The sequence below is a fragment of the Mustela erminea genome, chromosome 1 (genome assembly GCF_009829155.1).
Source record: "Mustela erminea isolate mMusErm1 chromosome 1, mMusErm1.Pri, whole genome shotgun sequence".
NCBI lineage: Eukaryota > Metazoa > Chordata > Mammalia > Carnivora > Mustelidae > Mustela > Mustela erminea.
Window position 1 is genome coordinate 152,813,114 of NC_045614.1, and position 22,335 is coordinate 152,835,448.

Here is a 22,335-nt window from a genome sequence, read left to right on the forward strand (position 1 = left end):
GCAGCCCAGCTCCTGGCCCAGGTCAGCACAGGTCAGGCTCTTCACAAACACCGAGTGGAAGGATAAATCACCTCCTTACACTGCGGGGCAGACTGGCCCACGAAGGACCGTTTGTGGTTGAGGGAAGAGCAATGGCTTATTTATACCGAGATCAGATTAGCGGCTCTGGGCAGAGTGTGACTAATTCCAGTTTACTATTCCTGGCTAATTGGAACGTTCTTAGGATTCCCTTCCCCGAAGGTTCAACGGGAAGCCTGTGAACTCTTTCTTCTGTGCAGAGCCTATAGGAAGAATGTGCTCTTTCTCTGGGCCTTGTTCTCCCCCTGAAGCTGTGGTGTTTTTCACCCTGCCACGTGGGCCTGAGGTATCCAGTCACTCATTCAGTAGATGGCCACTGAGAACCCACCCTGTGCCAGAGGCTGGGACACAAGGGCAGAGGGGACGGGATGATCTGGCCTCCACCAGTGGGGGGAGAGCAGCAGTGACCCGGGAGGTCACAATGCACCTGGACCCTCCCACACCCACGGGAACACTGCCCCTCCTGGGCCCCGGCTGAGAGGCTGACTGGGGCCGTGCCCCCCACGATGCACGGATCAACCCTGATGCCCCTCGGGATACCCCAGGAGGAAACCAGGGGAGTAAAGCAGCCTCTCCAAACTCCAGCCCCCAGTATTGACACTTTGGCTGCATGGACTAAACATCTGTTTCCTTGGTGCCGGAGCCAATACGAATGATCTTCAGGTGCCCCATATCCGTGCAAGCTAAGACTTGGAGCCCATCACCTGCTTTTGGCTTGGACCATGGTTCCCAATAACCAGTTCCTATAAGTCTGGGGCATCACTGCTTGGCTAATGTAGCACACTCTCTCTCTAAGTGACCTGACACCCTCCCACCACTGCACCCCGGTAGTCTCCTGCCAGCCAGGCTTCCCAAGCAGCTGACTTCTAACTAGTGCTAGACTGGTGGCATAATCAAGTGGGAGGTTGGTGTCATGCGCGCACACACACACACACACACACACACACACACACACACACACACTCCTGGATCCACTGATGTTACAGAGGAGAGACAGCTGAATTCTGTGTTTTTACATGACCCCTGAGGGATGCTGATGTCCAGGCAAGCGTGCTAGTGACCAGCTCCAGGACTCTCTGCAGCTAAGGGAACCAGCAGGTAGGACCCCACCCAGCAACAGCCAATCAGGGGGCCGGGGGGCACCCTCTCCCTACACCTGAAGAGAAGCACCGGACCAATCAGACCCCCTCAGGATTTTAAAAGAAGACCTGGGAAAACATGGTGCCAGCTAGGGTGAGGCACAGGAGTCGGGTCAGGGTCTGAGTCAGCCTACACCAAGAGCTGCCTGAGTTATGAGGGAAACAGAAAAGATGCTGCAGAGGTTGGGAACAGATGGGTGGCAGGGAGCCTAGGGCAGACGTGCAGTTGAGACAGCAGCAGGGTTTCTGACCCTCTCAGTCCTCACACAGCACCACACTCAGCCCGTTCCCCAGACAACCTGGGTCTTCTGAACTCCAGAGGAGCTGGACTAAACGTCCCACCCCCACCCGGCACCCAGCCTCCAGGTGAGCCCTGTGAGCGGCCGTCCGCTGTGACGCTGGTCCCTCACCCAGAGGTGGCCATGCTTAGGGAGGTGAACCGGATTCCCCATGCCCCTCTGAGCCAGGCCCCAATACTGGGCAGAGAGCTATCCTCCACCTTACTAAACACCAGAAGCAAACCTGCCCTCACTGGGACACTTCGTGAAATGCATTCTGAGGGAGAAACATCAGCAGGGCGAAGCGAGATCCAGAACAAGGCTGGAGCTCCAAACGGATCAACTAAGACACTTCTACTTAAATGTTTCCAAAGCCAAGGCGACAATGTCTTTGGTGGCAGCTCTGGCCCCTTGCGGCTCCCCAGTGGGGTCCCCCCCACCTTGGGGTATCAGGTGTCTCACCGGCTGAGGTCCCAGAGGATCATGACAGGGCAGCCAGTGCCCACTGGGGCCCCCCCGGCAGAAGGGTCACGAGGCGGGGCTCACAGCTCTATTTATAGAAGTGGCCGCCACTGAGGAGGAAGAACTGGGGAGAACCAGCACGGCAGTATTTTCCAAGCTCACGCTGTCTCGGCTTAATTTCATCCCAAGCAAATAAATCATTAAGGAGGCACCAAGTCTTGGAGGATCTGATGAAGAAAGGCCATTAAACGGCACAGCCTTAACTTGAATTATGGAAGGCTTCAGACAAGCAGCCTTATTAGTGTCTGGCTGGGCTGTAAGTCATGCTAACTGCCCCCTTGCCTTAACCAGGGGACACGACTGGGAGGTGCGGCAAACATGGTGCTGCCAGCTGGCGAGGCTGTTCGCCTTCCCCAGTTGTTTAAACCCCATCCTGCAAGTCTGCTGACCCGGGTTCTTGCCAGCCCTGCAGCCCCCACGCCATGGCTGCGCCATTCTCAGGGGCACCAGTGAGAAGGAGCTCAGCCTGGCTGTCCTGCATCTGGGGTATGGAAATGCTGTGGCAGCCAGACTGCTGATGCTGGCTTCAGTAAACCCTCCTGCTAGGGCCCGAGACCACCGGCAAAGCTGAAGGAAAAGCTGGCAGAAGACTCGCCGTGACCTGATGGGCCTGGAGGTTAGAGGTGGGGATGCAGCTGGCCACCTGAATCGCTGGCCACCTGGATCCCTGTGTGGATGGCTGCCTCCAAGTTTGTGCCAGGAGCCAGCTCTCTGCCCTCCTTGGCCTCAGGCTCCTGGTGCGGGGAGTGGGGGACAGTACCTTGTCCTCATCTGTTGGGATTAAATGAGCTGCTGGGGCACCTTATGAGCATCTGTATGGGACTGTGGGAGTTTAAATGAGACAATGAGACCAGCTCCAAGCGGTGTTTGGCCTTTTGTAGGTGCTCAATCGATGACTGTTAAACAAAGAGCTGTTTCTATTTGCAGTAATCCTTTCCCAAACAAAGTTGGCCGCAAGGAAAAGTCATGGATTTTCTTGTGTGTACCTTGCTGGCAACTGGGTGAATTTGGGCTCCAGGACAGGGAAACTGAATCACGTGGTGGCTGGGGAGGATGAGAACAAGAGGGAAGTGGGGCTGGATGGGAAAGGGAGGAAGGCACAGCTGGACAGTGGGAGGGTGGGGAGTTAGGCGCGAAGGTGCAGGAACAGCCCTCAGGTCAGCCAGGCAGGTCGGCTGGTGGGCAGAGCCAGGCTTGGTCACAGCAGGCTTTGTTGGGTGGAAACAGGCCGTTTCCAACAAAGACGTTAGCACAGAGCAAGGCATGGAGGAGTAAGCAGACTGGCTTGGCTGCAGGATCAGAGTGGGGGTTAGAGAGGTGGAAGGTGGGAGCAGGGGACTCCCTGCTTTGTGGTCTGAGCAGGGTGGAGATAGGGCCTCCAACATGCGGGAGGCCCAGGGAAGCCAGGGAGGGTCTCAACACTGCCCAAGCTGCCAAGGCCACTTCTTAGGAAAGCATTATTCTCCTCCTAAACTCCTATGTCCTCTGTCATCTATGTCAGGGGTTTTCAGCACAAACATACAGACTGCATTGAATTCTCACTGTCTTGTTTCTGGTGAGGTGCATTTCAAGGAGGATTGGAGGCAAGGTTAGGTCTGGTTCTGCTGCTAATTAGCCGGTGACCTTGGGCAAGTCCTCCCAGCTCTCTGGTCCATTCAGCTCCCACCTGTAAAATGAGGGTCTGCCCCAGCCACCAGACAGCATCTGTTCCCGCTCCATTGCCTGGGGCCTGCCCTCACCCGCCTGCCAGCTTCTCCCGGCCACCTCTTGCCCCTTCCCTTTCCTCCAAGGGTCCAGCAGGGGCTAGCCACAGCAGGGCCTAGTGGCCATCTGTTCAGAGCCAGATGGTGCCCCTCAGGCCCAGCCTCTCAGCAGCTCGTCCCCACTGACGACACACGTGGGCCACAGCTGGGGAGGAGCCCGTTTATTTGGACATCCTTGCTGAGCACATGCTCACCAAGCAAGTCACCACCAGAAACTACAAAATACTTAAACCAGACGCTTAGCTGGAAACCTTTGAAACTGCTCGTGGGGAAGGCTCAACATTCCCAGCTCATTTATAACAAGCTCACAGTGATCTCTGAACCTCAGGCGGCATTTCCATCAAGTATCTGAAGGAGAAAGGAAATAAAACCTCCCCCAAACCAACATACTCCCTCAGGTGAGATCCCTCAGACCAAAATTAATAACAATAATTATTTCCACCTTTAATAACACTAGCAATAATTTTACCAATCTACGGGAGTTGTGACAGTCATGATTGGCGATTTTTTAAACCTACTTTTTCCAGTATCTTCTATGGGCCAGGCACACCCACAATCCTGACGCCTGTGGCATAGTATGTTTCTATTACTATTACAGATAAAGAAACTGAGGCTCCGGCGTGAGCCAGCTTGCTCAGGGTCACAGCTCATGAGCAGCCCAGTGAGGAGGGAGCCCCAGCTCTTCCCATGAGGCCCCATGGAGGCCCTCTGAGAGGAAGAGGGCAGGTGCAAATTGTTTCCAGTGCCCCTGTGTGTGACTCTGCTGTGGCCCACTGCAGACACTCTCCAGACTGAGCCCGAGTTTCAAAGAACCCTTCCTGCAGGCAGGACTTCCAAGAGTCAACCTCCTGACTGTTCAAATGTGAACTGCTCCCCTCCCCCGCCCCCCCCCCAACTCAGAGCAAGGCCACAAAAACTGCTTTCAGCTGAAAGTCTGTTCCTTTTTGTGGCAAACAAAGGGTAGGGGCCACTTTCTGAATATCAAGATTCTGAATTGAATGGCCCAGCCCATCACACAGCCTGGCCCCTGCTCAAGTGTGAGGACAGATGTGCTGTGCTCGACACACAATGAGAGGTGGGACTGGGTCACCCTAGGGTCAGGCTTCAAGGGGGTGGCCTCTCCTAGCCAGCCTCCCTCTGTTCCAGCCAACTGTGACTCGGTCCCCCTGAGGAAGGGAACAGAAAAGCTCAGTAGGTCGCGGGAGGCCAGCAGATTCGTAGGCACTTTCTGAGTGCCTACTATGTGCTCAGTTTCAAGGGGCACTACGGAGGGAGTCTCTGACTCAAAGAGCTATCAGCCTTGGCCCTGGCAAGAGCAGCAATAGCAGCCCACCCCCATTATAGAGGTGCCCCGCGCAGGTAAGCAGTAAGGGGACTCTGTGTGCTGACACAAGCCCCACGTAAGGACTCACCAGATTCTACAATTCAAATGCTCCTAGTCCAGTGCCGTGTTTGGCAAATTAATGTGGTTCTACTGTACTTTAAACTAGAAACCAAATCACTCACAAGATTCATCAAGGGACGCAGATGCGCTCAGCATGGGACATGGCACAGGTGATGCTGAGAAAACACGGTCAGACCCAGAGCACCCTCTGGCACACACCCCTAATCTGAGCCGCATGCTGGACTGCACTTCATTTCTGCTTCATTTCCAATCCTCACTGCAACTACGCAAGGCACACATAATTATTCCCACTGCACAGAGAGGAAAACAAAGGCTCAGGGATGTTAATTAGCCAGAAGGGGGCAGAAATGAAATATAAATTGTTTATTTTCAAAGATTATGTCAAAAAAATGGAGGTCTGAATAAAATAAATTGTGATACAACCATACCAAGAAAACCCACGCAGCTATTAATAAAGAATGAGACAACTCTCCAGTAATCATATTAAATAATTGCCAAAATCTATGAGGGGGGAAGTGAGATGCAGAGCAACATTTACAGCATGATCACATTCATGCAAAATTTCTGTGTCATAAATTTCTGTAAGGACACACGAGAAACTATTAAGGTGGCTGCCAGCAGGGAGAGGAGTTAGGGAGGTAATGGGTGGGAGGTTATTTCATTGTAAGATTTAAATTTGTTGCTATGTGCACAGTTTGCCTTTCAAAAGTAAATGTGCACATTTTTAAAAAAGATTTTATCTATTTGAGGGGCACCTGGGTGGCTCAGTCGTTAAGCGTCTGACTTTGGCTCAGGTCATGATCCCACCAAGCTCCCTGTTTGGTGGGAAGCCTGCTTCTCCCTCTGCCTCTCCCCCTGCTTGTGTTCTCTCTCTGTCAAATAAATGCATAACATCTTTTTAAAAAAATTTTTTTAAAGATTTTATCCATTTGAGAGAGAGAGAGATTGCAAGAGAGAGCATGAGCGTGGGGGCATGGTGGGGGAGGTGCTCAGGGCAGCATGACAGGGCACAAGGGGTGAAGGGGAGACCAGGCCTGGGGCCGGAGGGCCAAGGAGCTGCTTCTAGACATCAGGGAGGTTGGGAGGACCACGGCACCTGGGAGACACAGGGGAGTCGAGCAAAGCTGGTGAGTTCAGCGCTGACTGGAGGATGGCTCTGGCAAGGGGATGGTGTCCTTGTACTCAGCCTGGTCGAAGACTCTCTCTGGCCTTCATCAATACCAGAAGCCTTGGCTGGCTGCCGGCCTCTCCCGCAGAGCCGCTGTGCCAATAAATACTGTTGGCAGGTCAATTAAACCATCTAGGAACGTCTGGAAATACAGCTTCCCCGGCTCGATGCAGGTTGACAAGCCCTCCCTGCCAGTTAGTCCTGAGGTCCCAGGTTTCCCACTCTCCGCGCCCCCCAGAGAAGGAGCCCCTTTGCCAACACCTGCCCTGTGGAATCAGGTCTGACGTGGTGGGCAAAATGGAGTCAGAGCTGGCCTAGGCGGCAGTAGGTCTGGCACGGGGTGCTGATGATGGGCTGGGGTGAAGCACAGCCTTCGTAATCGCTACCTGCTTGGCCTTGAACAAGTTCATGAATTCTTTACCTCTCCAAGATTCCATTTTCCCGTCTACAAAATGGAAATAACAGCAACATCGCCTCAAAGCTTATTGTATGGGTTAAGAAAAAAGAGAGAGAGAGAGAGAGAGAAAAGAACACTTGGACCAGAGTACAAAACATGGGTGGCATTAAATGAAGTATAATTGTAATGACCCTGAAATCACAGCCACGAGGGCTCCCAACCCGCCTGTCTCTGTCTGGGGCTCCTCTCCACTTGCTGTGTCGCTCAGGCACCGCTCACCACCCAAGATCTCCAAGACAGGAGACAAAGCTGTTCTGTCAACCCTCCTGGCCTCCACCACGGGGCAGGCGGGGCTGGGGAGCAGAGGAGTGATTCCGGAAGCCAGCCTGGAGCCGATCCCAAAGGCCCAGCCCACCTCACAGTGGGGCCAAACCTCACAGCAGTTGGGACATTTTCAGTGACATTTTCCCGTTAGCGACCAAAGCACGCCTGATTCAGGGACACTGCTGGGGCTGTCTTGATGCAGCTAGCTTTTCAGAATATCCTGTGGAGCTCTGTGCTGAGCCAAGAGCTGTGAGGGCTGGAAATGAAGGCGGGAGGGAAGAGAACGGTTGGGACAGCATCTCCGGGTCTTCCCCCGATCTGCCACTGAAGGAAAGGTCCTCTGGCTGTGTGGCCACCCAGCCTAGTGGAGCCGACTTTCCTGTTCCTTCCCTTCCTGCCCCCTCTGCAAACATCTCCACAAGGGGCCCGTAGGGCCAGTGTGCCTCAGTTTGAGTCTCCTGGTTCCCCTGCTTACTGTGTGACCTCGAGCAACTGACTCAAGCTGTCTGGGCTGCAATGTCTTCATTGTAAAAGGAGATAATACAGGCATTTGCTGAAAGAGTAGTTGCAAGGATTAAATGAGTGACAATGTGTGAAGTGCCTAGAATAGAGGCCAGCACAGGCAAAGCATCTCAGTGAGAGGTAGTTATGGGTGGTGTGTTATTACCACTGTTATCACTTGGGCTGTGGGCCCAGCCATCTGAAGACAGCTTGCTTGCTTGCCTGGTCTCAGTCCCAGGCTTTCAGATGGCAGAGCCCCTGGGCATCCCACAGTTCTCAGTAAACCCTGAGAGGTGAAGCTGCCTCACTCCATGCTGTAGCTGAAGAATGTATTTGCAACCGGAAAACACGCTTCTAGAAGTTCTACCCCAATGAACACAAACTTCTAGAAGCTCCACCCACAATGAACACCAGCTTCTAGAAGCTCTACCCCTGATGAATACATGCTTCTAGAAGCTCTACCCCCAACGAACACAAGCTTCTAGAAGCTCTACCCCTGATGAATACATGCTTCTAGAAGCTCTCTATCCCTGATGAAAACATGCTTCTAGAAACTCTACCCCCGATGAACACAAGCTTCTAGAAGCTCTACCCCCAATGAACACAAGCTAATAGAAGATCTGCCCCTAATGAACATATGCTTCTAGAAGCTCTACCCGCCAACGAACACATGCTTCTAGAAGCTCTACCCCTAAAAAACACATGCTTCATCATTAAAGGTGGTTAGTCCTTTTTGAGTCTCGCTTTCATAGTCATAAAAACTCAAACACCGAGAGAAGGATATCCATCAACTTACTTCTGTCGCACTAGAGAAGAAGCTTCTCTATTCAGGCCACTTTTGTTGTAATCCATAGGTGAACCCAGGACCTGGCTTGGCTCGCCTAGTTAATGGAAGCCATAAGCACCCATTGCTGTGTGTCTGTTCTGTGCCCGTGAGCTTTATCATGCTCATTTTACAGAGAACAACACTGAGGTTCAGAGAGATGAGGTCATCTTTATGCCCAGCCTTCGTGAGCACTGGGGCCAGAGTCGAACAGTTTGTGTGGGGCCTCGGGCACCCTTCTCTCCCCAGTGATCTTCTGGGGAAGCAATCCCAGAGAGCAGCCCTGCCTTTCTGTTCCAGAGTCTGTCTCTGATTGTGCTTCCCCATGTCCCTGTTGGGTCTGAGTGTGGAGGCCTGACATCGTGTGCACAATCAACATTGGCTCAGAATTCTCACGTACAGAACCCACTGGTCATTCTCTGCCCAGGGACTTCTTAGGGCCAAACCCTTCCTGGTCCCAGGGGATACCCCTGGGAGACATCAGCCCAGGTCACTGGCTACAGGCATCACATAGTCCCCTCCCAACCAGCTCCATCAGACTCTATGGCAGCACGTCCTGTGGGTCACTCTGTAGTCAGGGCTTGTCCTAGGCTGACCATGACCTTTCAAAGCCCAGAAAAGCTGAGGTCCCCCTCTCTGCCATCATATCCTGCCCATAATAGAGAACATTTACCCTCGTCTGGAGAACAGACCAGTGAGACAGCAGACAAGCCAATACTGACACGGAATGACAGATGCTACAGGCTTGCATCACATGACATCTTGGCCTTCTCTTGCCTCCCGATGAGCATTCCAGCTTCAGCCAACCTCAAAAATCACTGCCAGTGGGGAGGAGAATGGAACAGGCCAAGTTTCATCTGCACCAAGCTTTTCCAGCCACCTGAAGGATCCAAGAGCTCAGAATGCCCCAAGAACAGCTGTCCTTTCCCACCAGCTCCCCACCAACATTGCACTGAGGGTACCAGGGCTTGACTGCTCCCGATCCTAACACGCATGGGGGAGCCACCGGCTACAGCCTCGTTAGAACCTTAGCTTTGTACCCAAAAACTGAGCAACAGGTAATAGCTGAGTGTGAACCAATACCCAATACCCAAGGGAAAGCCCACCTTGGAGGCCCAACTGTTGGCTCAAGGAACTCCTGCTGGCTATCAGTGTCAGCCTGTAATCCCAGCCACCATATAATTGGTACTACCATACCAATCTCACGGCAGCTATGAAAGCGACTTGATACTGCCCCATTTTACTTATAAACAAAATGAATTGTAAAGCATTAGAATGGCTCACCAGAGACACAAAACCATTGAGCACTGGGGAGGCAGTCGGCACTAAGGCACATAAGCCTCCAAAGCCTTGTATGCCAAGTCCACTCTTCTGCTCCCAAGATAAATTCTGGCAAGTAAATTTTCCAGTTCTGCTTGAAAAGAGTGTTTGTTGTTGCTGTTGGTTTTCTTAGTACAGGGGTTTGCCTGGTCCCCATGTCTATGAGGGTTCCAGACATTCCCCACAAGGCACTGGGATGATTAAACTAGCCCTTCTCAGGACACACTCATCTGCTCCTAGATCCAACTGGTTAATCAGAGAAAACAGAACAACACTTCACCATGAATGGCAGTCTTCATCTAACAAGCATGAAGATGAAGTCTGAGCAAGAATGTCCCCTGTTACACCGGAGAGCTGAGCACACCGGCCACTTTCTGCCCGCCTGCCACCCTTGAAAACAGCCAGCCTACCCTACACTTGAGGTAAACATAAACTTTGAGTAAAATGTCGCTCTTGACTTCTTTTCCCGGATGTTACTCTCAGTCCCTCAACTGAAGGGAGGGAGCTTGGGGAAAGAATAGGCCTCGGAGGCAGACCTAGGCGGGGGCTGGTTCTCTGTAGCTCTGCTCTTCCATTCTCTCCTCTCTGAAATGGGAGCAATTATAGCTCCCATCTGACGCGAATAAACGGGAATGTTGGCTGTAAGCCCCTGCCTCTGTGAGCTTCATCGGGGGTGTGGCAGGAAGTGTCCTGTGTGGACGAGGAGAGGATGAGCTCGCAAGGCTCCACGGAGCGGGCGGCCATGGACGCCTCCCTGCCTCCCTGAGCGACTCCCTCCTGAAACCATAACCAATGTTGTTGCCATGATTTTGAGGCTGCCTCACAGCATCATGTGCATGTTAAATGAGAAGAGGCCTCAGAGCTGCCAGGGACACCTCCAGGAGTCTGGGGGCTTGTCTATAGCCTGCAAGGGGGTTTCATTTGCCCACGTGGTGTTCTCAGCAGTGGCCAGCTTCAAAAATGGGGCTCTTTCACACAAATCTAGATTTGTAGGTCCTCTTGAAAAAAATCAAAAGATTCTACGACTTCCGGCTCTCATTCCCAAGAGGCAATAATCAGAGACGAGGGGCAGGTGACCCCTTTTAGCAGACAGTTCACCTGGGAGAGCTGGGAATTGGGTGTTCAGTCCCTGCCTTCAGTAGGCGGTCAGTAAATGATAGTTGTTATTACCAGCACTTACTATTTATCAGTAGCTCAGAGTACAGGGCATTCAAGTGCAGGCACTATGCCTCCTACTGCCACTCCCCTCCTGCTGTGAGCTTAAGGCCCCGCACACAGAGACATCATTTTCCGTGACCCTTATGCAGACAGCAACTTTCACCATTAGCATCAAGGCAGGAAGCCCTTATTAGGTGCCAGTCATTGGCCTATGCATGTCACCTACATTATGATCTTAGTTGATCCTCACGACAACCCTGACCAAGATTACCATCCTTGTGCCACTTTTGCAGATGGGAAAACTGAGGCACAGCACAAGACCACCAAACCAGTAAATGAGAGAGTCCCAGTGTCCAGGTCCTCTAGGCGGCAGGGTCATCCCAAGTGATAATGGAGGGTGGGGCCTCCCCTGCTCACTGCCGCCCTCCCCAAGGCCTCCAGTGACAGGCAGCCTCTGGAACCCCCAGTGTCCCCCGCCCAACTCAGCACTTACGGTCAAGGCCATTGATGTAGCGCATGGTAACTTCGCAGTGGCCCCACACGGCACTCACCACCGGGTACAGCTTCTTGCCCTTGAGGCCGCGGAAAGCCACGCCCAGATACTGGCCATCCACGACGAAGCTGAGGGTGCCCTCATCCATGTCCAGCACCACGAGCAGCGAGTCTGGCAGCGCGAAGGCCTCCTCGGGCCCCAGGAAGGCAGGGTAGGCCACTCCAGGCCTGTTCTTCCCATCATGGTAGAGGCGGCTGCGGCCCAGGTCCCAGCCCCATGACTCGGCGTCGCTGCCCACCAGTGCCGTGTAGCCCACCGAGTGCAGGGGAGCCCGAGCGGTGGCCACGCCAACTACGGCATGGGTGCCCCGCTGCCGCGCCGGCCAGTGGATCTGCCAGGCATGCAGGCCGCGGGCATGGCCCACCTTGCCGCGGATGCCGTCCGTACTCTGGGCCACCGGGTGCCGGTGGAAGGTGAGCCGGTCGTCATCCTTGACGAAGACATTGAGCGAGCGGTCCTCGGGGTTCCATGCGTGCCGCAGCTGCACTGCAGGCCCTGCAGCGGGCATGTCCAACAGCTGGTCTAGCCGTGCGGGCCGCCCCGGCTCAGCCCCCTGCAGCTCCCGCTTGGCCGGCCGCAGTGCCGGCTCCCGCACCTCCACCGACTTGAGGCTCCCCGAGAGCTTCTGGCCCATGGTTCACTGCCGGAAGGGGGCCGCTGCGGGCCACTGCTACCTTGTGGGAGCTTCCGCTCCCCACAACCAGGGATAGGCTGCCGGGCTGGGTACCAGATTTCTGCACCGTCTACCTCCACAGCCTCTACCGGGCTGGGGCAGAGGCCCAAGCTCCTGGAAGAAAGCAAAGGGCACCAGTTATGACAACAGCATAAACAGCTATTTATGCCCAGAGGCTGGGTTCTTTGCATGCATTAATAATACCAATTAAGTACTATAACAGTATCTGGCATTAATCTAGTACTTTCCATATGCCAGACACTGTTTCAAACAGTCTACATTATCTTTTAATCCTTAAGTCCTCCCTCTGAGACATGTACATTATTACTCCCATTTTGTAGCTGTGAAAACTAGAGAGGAGAAAGGATAAGGAATTAGCTGAAGTCCCACAGCTAATAATGGGCTGAGCTCAGATTCACACTGAGATCATCTGGCTTCAGAGTCTATGTTCTACTCTTCCAGCAATCACAGACAATTTTATTTTAGAAATAAGGACTGAGCCTAGAGAAGTACAGTGATTTACCCAAGACCACAGAGCCTGGAGAAGAACCCAGGCGTATTTGGTCCCAGGGGACAAGGTCTGTGCCAAGGCCGAGGAGAGACAGGGCCCAGGACACAGGGATGTAGAAGTATAAGGTGTGGCCCTTTGGTTCCCACCTGGACTTCCCTGGGGAGCTTAAATAGTATCTAAAGTGTAGCCAGTCTCAAGAAGGAGGATGCACAGTGAGGATCCAGCAAATTCACCCAGGAGCATAAGCACGGACACAAGACAACAATCTGAGGATTGGGTGGAGTCTCCATGGCAAGATGAGTGGGAGGCAGGGAAATAAGGAGGCTAGTGTCCGGGCTCTGGAGCCAGATAGACCTGTATCCAAATCCCTGTCTCCATCACTAAACTGTTCATCCAAAGAAAGGTCTTTTAGCCTCTCTTAGACTCTAGTTTCCTCATCTGTAAAATGGGGAAAAGTAGTGCCCTCGGGTAGTGTGGTAATCTGTAAGACAGTAATATAAAGGGCCATGCCTGAGACTCTGTGGGCAAGGTTTTCCTCTCTGGCTCTGTCCCTGGACATCCCACAAGTACCCCTTCCCTTCGGATGGGTATGCTCTTTCTTTGGGGACACAAACACTGGTTAACAGCACTGACCCCGGACAACCTCCTCTGGGGCAGGATACTGGTTTTCAGGGAGGAGGACTTGGCCACCATCTCTAGGAGGCCAGCCAGAACCCAGGGTGCCCGTGCTGCTTGGAAAGCCCTGGGTATGGGGAAGGATGGAGAGGTGAGCCCCACAGCCAGTCCAAAGCAGAGGCATGTGCCCTTCCCTCTGGTGGAAGAGCTGCTGGGCTCTGAACAACATTCCCCGAGGCAAACCAAGAGGCGGGCCTGTTCCATGCCCTGGCCCGTCTGGCCACCTCCTCCCATCTAAACAGTGGCACACTCCCAGCCACAGTTCAAGTGGAGAAGGAAAGGATACTGCTGCTGCCCAGCACACCAGGGATACCACGGATTCCTTGTCAACTCTCCTAGTTTATTCTCCACTCCCATTTCCTTTCTATTTGCAGACCCCAGCTCTAGTGCATGCCAACCCTATCCCCAGAGCTCTGGCTAATGTTTAATCTGGTGGAAACCTGAGCACATAAAAATGTGCAACACTAGACAGTTCTAAGATAGCAGAATACAGTTACTCCTTTTCATATCCCAAATCACCTAAAATAAAAGAGAAAGAGCAAGAGAAATGTAAATGTTATCTTCAACGAAACTAGAACACATTTGTAACCCAAAGCACAACTTCTAGAGAAAGACTGCCAAGAACAGTAAAGGGCTGCCAAAAACAGAGAAGATCCGATGGGGGGCGAGAGAGCACCTGTGGCCACAGATCTGGGATAAAGCTGGCAGAGCTGACCAGGAGCTGGCACTGCCTGATGGAAAAAAAACAACGGTTCCCAAACAGAAGCCCGGGAGCTGCCTCGGGCACCCTGAGGAGAAAGGATGACGGGACTAGCAAAGGAAACCACCAGCCGCCATCAGCCATCATCGCAGGAAGCAGTGTGTCCATGAGGCAGAACAGGAGGTGGGGTCTGCACTGGGAGAAGCCCAGGGCTACAGATCTCGGCCACCTGGGTAGAAGCAAGGCCAAAAGAAATCATGGCCCCAGTCCTGGGAATGAAATTATCATGAACCAGGGAGCAATCCTGTTTTCCTAAGATACTTCCTGGCCTTTCCTCTACATCAATTCACTGCAAAATGTCCATCTAGAGAAGATTCTCCTCTTCCAAAAAGGAACAAGCATAGGGTAGAGTCAAAGATCTAACAGAAGAAATAAAGGAGGAAAAGAGAAAAACAAAAAACCAAAAAACAAGGCAACCAAGAAAATTCACCAGAAAAAAAGCTGTCACAAAACATAAAAATTGTGATGAAATTTGTAAACTAATTTTGTGATCACTTATTTCAGAAGGGAGACAACTAGAACAGTCTAAAAAAAAAAAATCTAAAATGCATCTTACATAGTTATAAACCTCCAGAAGAACTGAAAAAACACAAACCTCCCAGATTGTCAGAAAGAACACAACACAAAATAAAACAGACCACACAGTGAAAGAGTTTGGTGTGAAGAACATGAGAAACAATAACACAAAGACAGAAAATATGATAGTAAAACTAAGCCAGAAAGACTAGCTATGTCAATGAATGGCCATGGTAAACTAAAATAATAATAATAATAATAATAAAATAAATCTAAGATTGGAAATCAAGACAAAACAACTGTACGCTACATATAAGAGGGATATCCAAAGCAGAGAGACTCAACAGTATTAAAGATCTAACACACCAAGTAACAGCATCAAAATTTACTGCAAAAGCTACAGCAAATACAAGGAGAGATACACAGTAAAGGAAGATAACTTTTTCTGGCTTATGACAGGTCGATGAACCAAATTAAGTAAAGACATACAAAAATCAAAATTCCATAACTAATAAGACAGATCATGACCTGAGCCAAAGAGAGATGCTTACTGACTGAGCCACCCAGGCCTCCCTTCAATATTTTTTAAAACTCTCTTCTAAACAACTTAAAAAAAAAAAAAAAAAAAGTATACAGAATTTGCAGAAAATAGAAAGAGTGAGAATAACAAAACATATTCCATATCTTAGAATCTATAGATCATGGCTGGTGTACTTATACTAATAAATATTAAAACATGAAAATATATGAATTAAGCATAATAAAATAGAAAAATAATAGAATAAAAAAGTCTGAGAACTAGTTCTTTGGGGAAAATAATACCATAAAACCAAACCAAACCAATAAAACATAAAAATTCTCCAATGCAATCATTTAATCTACCATATTATCTATTATAATGTTATTAATTATTATATCATTATCATTTTAGTATGTCATGAAATGACATAATATGATGTAATGAAATAGTACTTTATCTCTATGGTCTTCTACCCCAAAGCCCATAACCCCAATCTAATAACGAAAACATAGGACAAATTCCAATGGGGGGCATCCAGCAAAAGGCCTGACCAATACACCTCAACACTGTTAAGGCCATTGAAGGCAAGGAACATCTGAGAAAGTGTCACAGCCAAGAGAAGTCTACCGACAACTAAATTTAATATGGTGTCCTGGAAGAGAGAAACAATGCTAGGTGAAAACTAAAGAAATCTGAATAAAGCCTAGCCTTCGGATAACCGGGTATCAATACTGGTTCATTAGCTAAGATAAATGTACCGTACTAATGGAAGATGTTAATAATAGGGAAAACTAGGTGTGAGTATATGGGAACTCTACCTCCTTTTTATGTAGCTTTTCTATAAATCTAAAACTACTCTAAAAATTAAAGTCTAGGGGCGCCTGGGTGGCTCAGTGGGTTAAGCTTCTGCTTTCAGCTCAGGTCATGATCTCAGGGTCTTGGGATCGAGCCCCGTATCGGGCTTTCTGCTCGACAGAGAGCCTGCTTCTTCCTTCCCGTTGCCTTCCTCTCTATCTACTTGTGATCTCTTTCTGTCAAATAAATAAATAAAAATCTTTTAAAATTAAAGTCTATTAATTAGAAAACACTAAAATAATTTTTAAGTTCTAGAAAATTCAAAAATGTACAAAACTTAAAAATCACTGCCTGTCTCATTAACCAGATGGTAAACACTATTAGCATTTGAATTCTTTCATTTTATCTTTTTTTTAATCTACAAAAAAATATTTTCTACAAAATTTTCTTTTTATTTATATGTTGGCTAATTGAATTTAAATTTAAAAAAATTTAAAAATGGCATCATGAGCCTTTCTTTATTCAGGTTATTTCACCTAAAATTAAGTAATTAACATTTTCAGATGTTACTAAATATATTTTAAATGTAGGACTTCAATGACTAAAATAAAGAAACCATAAAACATAAGAACCACTTAATCTGATCATTTAAGGGGGAGAGAAGACCCAAACATAAGAAATAAGAAATGAAAATGGGAAGTAACCAAATGGCATAGTAAAAAGCACTCATAAAAGAGATTAGACTAGCTTGTTGTTTTAATATGGAGAAATACTTAAGACACAAATTACAAATATATGACAAACTACTATAAATTGGTAAGAGAAGACTAATCCACATACAGAAAGTGAAAGATACTACAAATAGTTCACACAAAAAGAAAAACAAATGGTTCTTTTGAGATGTTCTACCAAATGCATACTAAAAGAGAAACAAGTTAGAACTACAATGAAATGCCGGTTTTGTCTATCAGATTAGCAAAGCTCAAAAAATTAGATAACACCTTTCTGGAGAAGCAGACAGGCACATACATTGCTAACCTGAAGGTAAAATGGCATAACCTCAGTGGAGGATGAATTAACACCATTTCTCAGAATTGCAAATGCACATTCCCTTTGACTTAGCAGTTCCGCTTCCAGTATTTATTCAGTATTAAATGTGCAAAGCTAAATACATACGTATAATACATCACACACATATATTATGTATTATATATAAAACAATACATGTGTGTATCAAATATTATATATATAACACATATACATAGGCAGTATTGTTTGTAATAGCAAAATATTGGAAAAAAGGCTAAATAGATTTCAGTAAATCATATTATGGAATACTATGCAGCTGGAGAAAAAAATGTGTTGACATGAGGAGTCAATAGAGAGATGAAAGCGAACAAACAAGGTCCAAAACATTCTGTGTGGTGTGCTGCCATTAATGTGGGGAGTGGAGGAGGAGGGAGGAGCAAGAGGGCAGAGGTGGGGGAATGAGGTGTGGGTGGGGTATTTAACGCAAAGGGCCCAGATGGAAAAGAGAACCAGCTGTGTCTACAAGAAACCTGGACACTGCCGTTCAGTTAACAACACAACTTGCTTTAACCTCTGTTCACTTTGGAGCTTCGTAGCAACCTTCACCTAGCCCTTAAGCCTCAACCAATTATTAGAGAAAAGCGAGACAACCTGTGAGAGGTGCGGGGTATGTATGCGGATTCAAGTAACAGAGCCAACACTCATCCAGGGTCATCTCGGTAAATCTGTACAGTCTGCCCTAGTGCATCTGACTGCGAGGGGGTTGGAATCTGCTGCTTTTATAATTCAGTTAAAGGCACCTTGTAGTCTCATTCTAATAGACTGGGAAACTGAGGTGGCAAGAGGCAGCAGCCTGAGCAAAGTGACCTGGCTAAAAGCGGATCTGTTCCCGTCCTGAACCCCAAGTCCACACGACATATGCTCCTCTGTCTTTCTCCATCACTAACGGTAGGTATCTGCCCTCACTCTGTGCCAGGTGGCATGACAGCTGCTTCACAGGAACTGGAAGGCATGTGCCTCTCTATCCAAAAGAAGAAACAGATGCAGAGAGGTTTCTAGCAAGTGGCAGGACTGAGACAGACCCCAGGGCCATGGTAGGCCAAGCCCATGCTCTCCCACCTCTTCACTGCTAAGGATGAGGCCTGTGCACAAAGGCAGGAGTGATCAGTGCTGTGTGGCCTGCACGGGACGTGTCTAAGGGCAACTGCTTTACCTTTGTACACAACCAGGCCAGCTTTGGAGTTGTTGCTGTTGAAAACACCTTTAGTGTGTTTGGAAAGCAACAGCCAAGCCACATCCCCAGAGGAGACCCATACTGAGTCACTGGGGACCTCAGGGCCTCTGCCCCATCAGTAGCAGGTGCAGATCCCAAAGGCTGGCCACACTGGAGGTGAAGCGAGGCAGACCTCTAACAGACCTCTAACAGTTCTCGCCCCATGGAAGGGTCTGCCCGGAGTGCTCACGTCCACTAGTGGAAAACTTGTGACCATGCAGTGGAACAAAGGGCAGGATTTGAATGCCCAGCTGCCCACTGGGCCCTGGGCCAGAATGTGACCTCTCTGAGACTCACCTAAAAAGTGCTGCTAACTCCATGCTAACCTTGCCTGCCTTTGCAAGGATGTCTGTAAAGTCTGGAATAGTGCAGGGCCCATTCAGCTCCCTGGTTCAGGAGCTACCCAGAAAATGTGAAGTGATCCTTTAAACTGTGTACGTTCTCTGACATGGCCATTTCCTGAATGCATCCTAAAGAAAAGATCCTGGGTGTACACTAGGATTCTGCTACAGAGCAAAGGGTAAAGTGGTTCAGTGGAGCAAAGAATGGAGGTCAGTGCACATCCTCAACAACAGGGGACTAGGTCTTAGCTTCTAGCCTCACACCTGGTCTGCAGTGCGGGCTCTCTTCTGCCCTTACCTTCCCTGTACCCAAGTGGGACTCCCTGCCCCTGCAGGCCTCACCCTAGGGAAGTCCCAGCTCCTACAGTCCCCTTTAACTGGTCACTGGATAGCAAATGAGTAAAAGAGGGCCTAAATAATTTGGATTTAGTCCCAATGAAACTGTCAAAGGGCATGGTCAGGATCAGAATCGAGGGACAGAATGGCCAGCTGACTCCAGGGCAGAGGTGGGAGGAAGAAAATTAGTAATAGAACCCCAGATCCTAAACCTGGCCTACAGGCCCATTTGCAAGTCTTTGTCCAGGTGGGTAGAGTCCTTAGCCTTTCCTTCAAGTCCCTAATCCCGTACAACAGATCCACCTTTTCCAGGAAGCCTGCCCTGATCTACAGGCCTCAAGGAACCTGCTGTCCTGGGCAATCTGGTCTGGCTGATCTGCATTTCTTTCTGCCTTGAGGGGTGTTCCTCTGAGCACAAAATCTTTCACCTGAGGCTTCCCTGCTCCCCCCAGCACAGACAGCCACCAGGCTTTAAAGACAGGGTAGAGTATGTGTAGGAGTGTGGGGAGGTAGCACTGAGCTACAGAGGTCTCACCTTCTGTTCTTTTTAGAGGATGTAGTCAGGAGATGGGGACACGGGGCCTAGTTCTGTCACTAACACTGTCCTTTCCTCTGAGCAGCTGTCTCTTGTCAATCTCCAGTCTGCCCCTTTGCTAGATACTGGTGAGCACGCTGCCTCAGTCCTTATTTACGCACTCAACAAGCAGAGGGTAGCTTCCACGTGCTGGGCCCTGGGCTGCTGGGAGCCGGGGAGACAGCAGGAGCGCCATCAGACTCAGTGCCCTCAGTCCCTGCCTTTTCTCTTCAGCCTTCAGCCGGAAGGAATGGGTCCCTGTCGCATTTCTCTTCTTGTCTCCACCACAGACCCTGGCACTGGGCCAGGCACAGGGGATCTACAGCAAAGTCCAAATCCCTGCTAGGAATCACACCATCTCTCAACCCAGTAAGAAGAGGGCACACTGCACACTGCTTAAAGGGGCCTCTGTTGTCCCATTCCCCCCAAACCACACTTTGTCTCTTAGTCTTTGCTCGGATGGGATGCTTAATGACATTATCTGGCAGGGTCTCCCGCAGGGCTTTTGTGACAGCTGAGCAAGAAAACAAAAATCCAAATTGCCAATTGCCCTTCTGGGGACCCTGGAGGGGTGTTGCAACACAACAGAGAAATGAGGAAACGTGAAATGTTGAGGCTGGCCTGGGAAGAAGCCTCAGCGGTCTGCAAAACGTGATGCTCAAGCTTCAGGGGAGTGGTACCAGAAACCCCATTCTCAGAGGCCCAGCTGGCTGGGCAAACCCAGGCATGGGGTTGGCCGTGGGATGGACACTGCAGGAATTCGTAATGACTGGGTGAGCTGCCTTCCCCTCAGGGTGGCCTCTGGCTTCAGACTCAGGGGTCGGTATGGATTTCGTTTCTTCTTTTAGCCAACAGTAATGCTGCCTCTCTGGGGATCTGAGGCTACAGGAAGGTCTAAAACCAGATCGCTTCCCTCTAGGGAGAGCTCACACCAAAGAGGTCATATCCAGTGACAGGTCTGAATAATGGCAAGGGCCGTAAAAAAAAACAGCACAGTCTGATACCATTTGAATTTCTTTAATAGACTCCTATTGCTTTCAAATACATACTATAGCAGTTGTAAAATGCATAGTTAATTGAATCAGACCCCAGCTTACAATCCTTCACAGCAGGATAAAGGGCAGACCCCTAACCCTAACCTCCCCAAATGCTCCCCTGACCCACCCTCCTCCACAAACCCCTTCACTGCATTCCCACCAACCTGCCAGAACTTTCCAACAGGCACACGTAAGCCCACACATCCCTGTCCTACCACGCTGCTGCCTTCGTCCCTCCTCTCTCCCTGCACACCCCCGAGTGCAAACATCTGGGTAATTCAGCTTGGGGATCAACACCTCTGGGAAGCCCCCTCCCCAGCTCTCAGAGGACTTGTCTCTTGTGATAAGGCTGCTGGACTTGTCTCCACCAGCCTTATTCCAGGAGGCCGTGCATCTCCTTAGTTGCATCCCTCCTGCCCACTGGGAGACAACTTGAGAGTGGGGCTGGGTCTCCTCACTGTAGCCCTAGGACTCCCAAACGGTGCTGGAGCAGAGCAAGTGCTAGGCCAACATCTCCACAACACCCAAGCCTGAGCAAATGAGCCAAAGAAGCCTCCACGGAAGCATGAGCTGAAGGTACGGAGAGCCATGACCCAGGCAATCCATTTACCATCATCATTCCTTCGTTTTTTGCCTCCAGACAATGATGCCAATGATACCTACTGGACCCTGGTTCGACTGGGATGTTTTTAAGATTTTCTTAGCTCCGGGGCGCCTGGGTGGCTCAGTGAGTTAAAGCCTCTGCCTTTGGCTCAGGTCATGATCCCAGGGTCCTGGGATTGAGCCCCGCATCGGGCTCTCTGCTCAGTGGGGAGCCTGCTTCCCCCTCTCTCTCTGCCTACTTGTGATCTCTGTATGTCAAATAAAATCTAAAAAAAAAAAAAAAAAAAAAAAAGATTTTCTTAGCACAAATATTAAGTGGGAGGCTGTTTTATTAAAAGAAGCTCATTCAGCATGAAACTACCAATGACGAATGAACTGAAGAGCCTCCAAGGTGTTGCCTCAAACGTCCATTATCTTTTTCCCTCTCCATGCATGCATGGAGCTCATGCTACAATGGGCTGGGCAAGTCCTTTCTTCCCCAGAGCTCACAAAGAGAGCCATCTGTCCAGTTCCAGGTGGAAACGTCTCACGCCTGCCTTCCTAGAGTGCAAATCAATGAGGCTTCCCCGAGCCTCTCCTTCTTGTGGGGTTTCCATGGGAATCCTCCCACGCGTGACTGAGCCAGGAGCCCCCAAGGCAGAAGCTCAGGCTGTCAGCCAGCAAGGAGAGCCAAGGATGGGATGAAGAAGTTTGCTGAGCGGAGACCAGGCCAGCGTGCTCTATCTACAAGGTCATTTGAAAGAGATACACCTCCAAGGCAGCAAGGCCAGAGGCCTGGTCACGCTGTAGCTGCCCCTGTGCCCAGAGGCGGTTCCCAGGCACATGTGGCTTGTTCTAGGGGGCAGGTGGCCTCTGTGAGGCCCAGCATGGCTCAGGCTAGAGCAGAGCTGGAGCACGGGTGGGGGAGGGCGCTACACACTGGGACCCTCCTGAGGAACATTCTATGAGAGAAACACAATAATCTTCATGTCCCAGTCCCTCATTTATCTCCCATTTATTCAATATAACTGGTTGTGGGAAAATTCAGGATGCCCGAAAGAAAAGCAGATTTATTCATGCCTCGGGCTTGATCCAGGAGATCATGATAGGCACCTGCTGGGATTTCTGAGGGTCCCTCTAGGAAACCTGAGGTATCTCTGGGAACATTTTTGAGAGACCAGGGAGTGGACAAGAGAGGAGAAGAGGCTGGTGAGGAAGCGGGAGAAACAGGGAGACCTGGGAGAGAGAGAGAGGAGAAGGAGGGCCAGGTGGGAGGGGGCCCCT

General features: G+C 50.1%; 1 protein-coding gene across 1 annotated transcript in view; it reads right to left on the reverse strand.

Annotated features, from left to right (window-relative positions):
- SPSB4 (splA/ryanodine receptor domain and SOCS box containing 4) overlaps nucleotides 1-22,335 on the reverse strand; it is a 77,993-nt gene that overhangs the window by 49,386 nt on the left and 6,272 nt on the right. Inside the window, exon 2 of the mRNA XM_032347339.1 lies at nucleotides 11,370-12,216. Within this exon, the coding sequence (XP_032203230.1) occupies nucleotides 11,370-12,063 (694 nt within the window). The 5' untranslated portion in view covers nucleotides 12,064-12,216. The remainder of the gene's footprint in view (nucleotides 1-11,369; nucleotides 12,217-22,335) is intronic.